Below are 6332 nucleotides of genomic sequence, written 5' to 3' on the forward strand. Positions count from 1 at the left end.
TTTAATAGTTTGAATGTGCATTGCATCTTTCTTTCTAGTGACTTTCTCCTTGGGGATTTCACCTTTAGCTTGATCATTGAGGACTGCATAGCTCTGCTTTCTCTCTAAAGATGCTCTTGAACAATATTTATTGTGAAAACACTGAAAAAATTAATAAAATGGAAACATTATTAATTGAAAACGTTTTCCTCCAGGGTTATATATCTAATAGCATTATACATAATATAAAAATATTGCCATCCCACTACTTTATTAACATCCTACTACTTTGACATTTTTAATTTGATGCAAATATTTTCTTTATAATAATATATTTTCTTTCTTTTCATAATATATTTTCTTTAGACATTAGGGGAGTGATAGTTTAAAACCAGTTATTTAATTTGGCATTTATTTAATTTAACATGTTGTCTTAATAATACCATCCTTACTATTTTCCTCACACAATATTGCATTTTTTATTTATTTATTTTACACTCAATAATTTTTCTTTCCCTAAAGAAAAAAATTATTAATTTCAAAGCATTTCAGCAGGGGCATTGGTATTTTGGTTTGTATTTTTATTTTAAAGATCTGTCATTTGTTTGTCACTAAAGATAACACAATCAAAAGACATTTTGACTCCCCCCTCCACCCATGGTACCCTGTACTTTCATATTATCTCATTTAAATCGAATTCAGTTTAATTAAGATTCAGTTTGTTTTATCATGGCACTATACTGTAGATTTAGCGTTGCAGATTTAATGCTAATGTATATTATGTGATGATTATTCTTTAAATGTCCTGAATTACCTTACTAAAAGTGCTAATTGCCTATATTCCTCTCCCACCACAGATGTATTTTTGAGTATTTACTTCAGAAAATGCATAATGCATAATTTCCTGCCATGCCGTCGGCTTCCTGGAAGGAGCCTCCCCCACATAAACCTACACATGGTTTGCTGTCTGTTTTTGGTCTGCAGTTGAAGTGCCCACTTGAAACCTGAAGTAACGTCCTTATTCCTACCTCTGTGGGTGTCCAGATCGCTTACAGTGTAAAAAAAATCACGCACAAAAAGTGAATTCGCTTGAAAGGCATCAAGATACCCTTCTCTGCACCGTTGAATGATCCCTTTCGATGGAAACAGCTGCTTCCGCAGGCAATCAAATGACTGTTGATTCGATTACCTGCAGTTTCATCACCTGTGTCCGTGGAGGTTATCGATAGGGCGTCACATTACTGATTCTGCCTCAATTCAATTAGCTGAACAGATATGTGAGACGCTCTGTGGTCATACCGTGCTAACGCTGTTAGCATCACTTGAGGATGCTTTGTATGGTATGGTGGTGAATGTTTAAGTGAGAGAACAAGACAATATCTTCATCTTGCACCTACACCTGTTTGCCTGAGTAATACATAATGTATTTTTTATCCGAACAACCAGCGTGGCTCACAAAGGAAGCAGTTTTGAAGAGAAAAAAGCAGTTGTGAATGTAGCTCATGCACAGCTGTGAGGTGTTCGAAGGTTTTTTTCCAGTTTTGGTGTCCTGCAGTGCGCAACATATATCAAAGCTGCTAAGCAATTAAGGTAATTGGTCACAGAGGTATTCGTTATTGACGTGTCATGCTAAACACCTCTGGTTTTGGAGCCCGCGTTGCCACATTAGTCGTTTTGAACAGAAATGCGATTTCTGAGCGGACACAATGTTACTGGCACTGTTCCAGCTCACTTACTCAAATGAAATCTTCATTGAATGCATTTAAATGGCATATTTAAATGTGGCTATAGCCTGTTACAGTTCTCACTTAAGCTTTTATGGATGTAATAGAATAAAAAAAACATTGAAGGTTCAAAGGCTGAATTTTCGAAGGGTTTTAATGCGTGTGCCTTTGCGTGTATACATGTGTAGCCTTTGTAAGGCTGTAGAAATGTGTCACCCTGTACAGATCCTGCTATGCTTTTTATACCGCAGTGTATAAACTGTAAAATGGATACATAATTGGAATGATTTCTTTCTGATGTGTCGCAGCACACTGGGAGTCCAGTTTAGATACAGTGTGACTGTAGGAGCATTATTATACCAATATAATAATATAGTTACTATAATAGTGTATAATTTAAAAGCCATCACTGCTATTCATATCAGCTATTTTAAAGTCTTGGTTTTGGATTGTTACATATGGTGAAGCTGTTGCTCACTACTGTTTAAAAGTTTGGGATTAGGCAGTTTTTTTTTGTTACTTTTATTTCAAACAAATGTTGTTCTTTTGAACTTTCTGTTTATCAGTATTATCCTGAAAATATATATTAGTTTTCCCAAAAAAATATTAAGCAGCACAGTTTTCAACATTGGTAATAAGAAATGTTATTGTGTAATAAATTGGCATATTAGAATGATTTCTGAAGGATCGTGTAACACTGAAGACTGATGGCTGCTGAAAATGTTTTTATGTTGCGTACTAAAATATATTAGAATAGAAAAAGTGTTATTTTAAATTGCAATAATGTTTCACAATGGTACAGTTTTTTTTACTGTATGACTAAATATTTATTTATTTATTTTTTCAAAAATCTTTACTTTGGTTATTATCGCTATTTTATAAAAAAAAAAAAAATGAATGAATGGGGAAAAAATAGTCAGTTAGAACATAATGTGTATTGGCATATATTTGCAGGAATAATAACTATATACCATAATTAAACAACTCGAAGATTTTGGTCATACTGCCCGATTCACATCTATTCACCCCCAGGTCACCTTGTGTTACAAGAACATAACTTAGAGTGTCAAAGAGGATGGTAAACGGGCAGGAAAGGAAGAGTTATGGATGAGAGAAAGAGGGATGGGGAAGGGAAATGAGAGGAGGAATATGTCACAGAGGACGCAAAGAATGAAAGCGAGGTATGGGGTGTTGAGATAAGATGGAGACGGACCGGAAGATACGGCCCGGTGTGGCCGTATCTTCCTCGGTCAGACCTGATGGGTGAAGATGAAAGTGGGGTCGATATTATTGAGGGTTAAAGTTCTCTATTTCATGTTAATAACCTTTGATGAATGGACCATATTTTATTTTTTACCTGCTTTTAGCTCATGGATGAATGAGCGCTGGGATAGCTTTGTCAGGCATAGTCACCTTTTCAGGGACATTTGTTGCGACTTCAAGTCCATTTTTCATCAACCATAAGAGATATATCACCTCAAAAGAGCCCTTTTATTGACAGTTTTTACATTGGAAGACTTACTAGGTGACTTGTAAATTAATGCTGTCATCCTAACAATGCTAACTATGGTTAATCCTACCGGTTAACCTTCCTTTTCATCTACACTGGATAATAAGTGATATGTATTGACTTGGTTTCAAGTGTCAGACTTTATTTCTCCTAAGCTAATATGCCAATCTCTTCTTTTGTCTTGCATATTCTGCAGTGGTTTTCGACGACTGCACTGGAAATGAGGGTGTTGAGTTTGAAGTATCGAACCCTGACTTTCTAATAGACGAGAACCTGAATCTGGTTCCCAGAAGAGACGTGATTGACAGCGGAGATGTCATGTTTGTCCACGGTGTCAATGTTCATGTTGATGACATGGCACAGGTGACCATTATGGGAGCACCATCCAGATCTCCTCAGACACTCAGGGTAAGCATTTCTCTGTGAGTTGATTTTGTGTGTTTGTGTGTGTGTGTGTGTGTGTGTGTGTGTGTGTGTGTGTGTGTGTGTGAATTTGTTAAATGGCCTGAAGTCTTCAATCTTGTCATTTTAAATGGTCTTCAATGCTGGAGACATTGTATGTCTGGACACCCATGATTCTGTTCTTTCAGAACTGGACGTATGTGTCAGTCAGTGTGTCTTTACTGCCATAATATTGACAGACTCCAGCTCAGACTAGAAATTACCCATCATGTCCTGTCAAGGTATTGCATATTTCGTTCAGAGACCAGTGGCAGAAATTAACTTTTTTCTTATTAAGGGGGAAAAACTTTTTTATGTTCATAAAGGGCATATTTTTTTTCTAACCACATAAAAACACAGCATGTTGTCTAATTATGTTACATGCTTCAATTGAATCAATTCATTAGTATGAATTGTCAATCTGACCAATTATGGCTATAACTGATGAAATTAAATGAATATTTAACAAGATATTATAACATGCAAATAAAAAAAATTGCTTGAATTCTAAGAATTTCTTCTTTTGAAGGGTTTTCTTGGTTAATTGTGATTATAATTTAATTTAAATATAGGCTATACACTACCGTTCAAAATGTTGGGGTCAGTCAGATGTTCTTTTTAAGAAATCAATACTTTTATTCAGCAAGGATGCATTAAATTGATCAAAAGCAATATTAAAGACTTTCACAATGTGACAAAAATTTTTTTCAAATAATTGCTCTTTTGAACTTTCCATTCATCTTTCTATTCATCAAACAAACCTGTATTGAGTATCACTGTTTCCATACAAATATTAAGCAGCACAACCGTTTTCATCTGTAATAAAAATAAGAAATATTTCTTGAGCTAATCTGCATATTAGAATAATTTCTGAAGGATCATGTGACACTGAAGACTGGTGTAATGGCTGATAAAAATTCTGAATTGCATCATAGGAATAAATTATATTTTAAAAGATTCAAATAAAAAAAACAGTTATTTACATTTTTAAAACATTTTCAATTTTTTTACTATATTTTTGATCAAATAAATGCAGGTTTGGTGAGCATGAGACTTAAAAAAAAAAAAAAAAATCTTCAGGACTATAAGCTTTTGAACATCCCTGAGAGAAAGAGAGGGAAATAAAAATAATTCATTCATTCATTCATTCATTCATTCATTCTTGCAAGAACACATTCAGTACAATACACACATGCAGTCTAGAATTTAGGTCATTTAGGTCATACTGTAGCTGTATTATATTGCATGTAGTGCCATCGTGAATGAAAAGCAACTAGCTCCCACCTCTTCGAGATGATAAACTATGAATTATACTCTCAGATTGGATATATAGCATGAATGAAGTGATTGCTATGTGAGAGAGCTCGGGGGGAAAAGCGGCATGTGAAGAGGCTGAGGCGAGAGCCTGGAAGCAGGGTCATTATGGATCATACATCCTGTAATCACAGTCAGACTAAGCCTTCAAAAATAAAGCTCGCCCCAACCCACTGGTTTGTTCCCGGCAGAAAACCTCGCATCAGCTAGTGAATGCCGAAGGAAAGTGCTTCTTATTGATGCCATATTTGACTTAATGCCCATTTTATTGGATTTTGATTATTGATAAGTGCGAGTGGAAATGGAAAAGGCTTCCGTCTTCCCCAGAGGCTGACATGATGTAATTCTAGCCGCCATACAAGCACAGCATGCCTGAAGAAAAGGCCTTATGAGAAAAGTGAGAATTCAGGGTATAATTCAGTGTTTTGCAGAGGATCAATGTACTAATTAATTTCATCATTTGTTTTCCTCTCTAGCGTTTCTATGTGTGAATGAGACTGTCTTTCCTTGTGGAACCACCAAATGGAGTGGGGAAAAAAATGCAGTGAATTTGTAAGACCTTGACATTTCATACTTTTCAATCTTTTCAAATGTATTCAAAAGAATACATATAGAGGGTTCTTTCTTTCACAGTCCTTTTTCATTTATTCTAAAGAAGAGGATGACCTGGTCACAAGGTTACAGGTTGTAAATCTGTCTGGTTTATTGACTTTGATTGTTTATTGGCCTTTCTGGTGTTTTTAGCCTTGGCCGGTGGTAGTAATGTAATGTCGTTGTTTCATAGAAAGTGGTTAAGTTGCTTACCCCGCTGAAAAATAAAACATCTGAAACCATTCTTGTCTGGTTTGATCGTTTTATAGGCATTTTAGGTACTTATCATCTAACAGTTCCAATGAAAGTTTGGGGTTACACAGGTCCTTTGGGATGAATCACTACAGGCAGAGAATCTGCAATGCAAACCCAGAGGTTTCTGTCTGGCAGTCTGACTCCTCTCTCCGTCTGGATAAACAAGAAGTCAGAAATGAGTAACGATACATCCCAATAGGGAAGTCAGCAGCAGAATGGCAGAATTGACAAGGACACAGTGCCTCTGACAACCCTGAGTCCTAATTATTGATGAGTTTTGATGACTAAGGAAAAGCAAATCGAGGGTTTTGATCACATTTTAGCTTTTTATGCACTGTTATCAAGACTGAAAGTTTTAGGTGCTATAGAACAGTTGTTAACTTTGTAGACTTATAAGACTGAGGGGACCTTGGTACTTCAAAGACAACAGTGATTCCCTAGTTAAGAACATACATGTGAGAAAGAAAAAGAAAAACTACTATATCTGCAATTTATCTGCTTCATGGAGGGAAAAAAAA

General features: G+C 35.6%; 1 protein-coding gene across 2 annotated transcripts in view; it reads left to right on the top strand.

Annotated features, from left to right (window-relative positions):
* The window catches only part of cdh13 (cadherin 13, H-cadherin (heart)), a 319293-nt gene that overhangs the window by 117765 nt on the left and 195196 nt on the right, over nt 1–6332 (top strand). For both annotated transcript variants that reach the window (XM_016480972.1, XM_016480973.1), the window contains exon 3: nt 3410–3621. In XM_016480972.1, the coding sequence (XP_016336458.1) occupies nt 3410–3621 (212 nt within the window). The remainder of the gene's footprint in view (nt 1–3409; nt 3622–6332) is intronic.

This window comes from Sinocyclocheilus anshuiensis, unplaced genomic scaffold (assembly GCF_001515605.1).
Source record: "Sinocyclocheilus anshuiensis isolate Anshui unplaced genomic scaffold, SAMN03320099.WGS_v1.1 scaffold93, whole genome shotgun sequence".
Taxonomy (NCBI): domain Eukaryota; kingdom Metazoa; phylum Chordata; class Actinopteri; order Cypriniformes; family Cyprinidae; genus Sinocyclocheilus; species Sinocyclocheilus anshuiensis.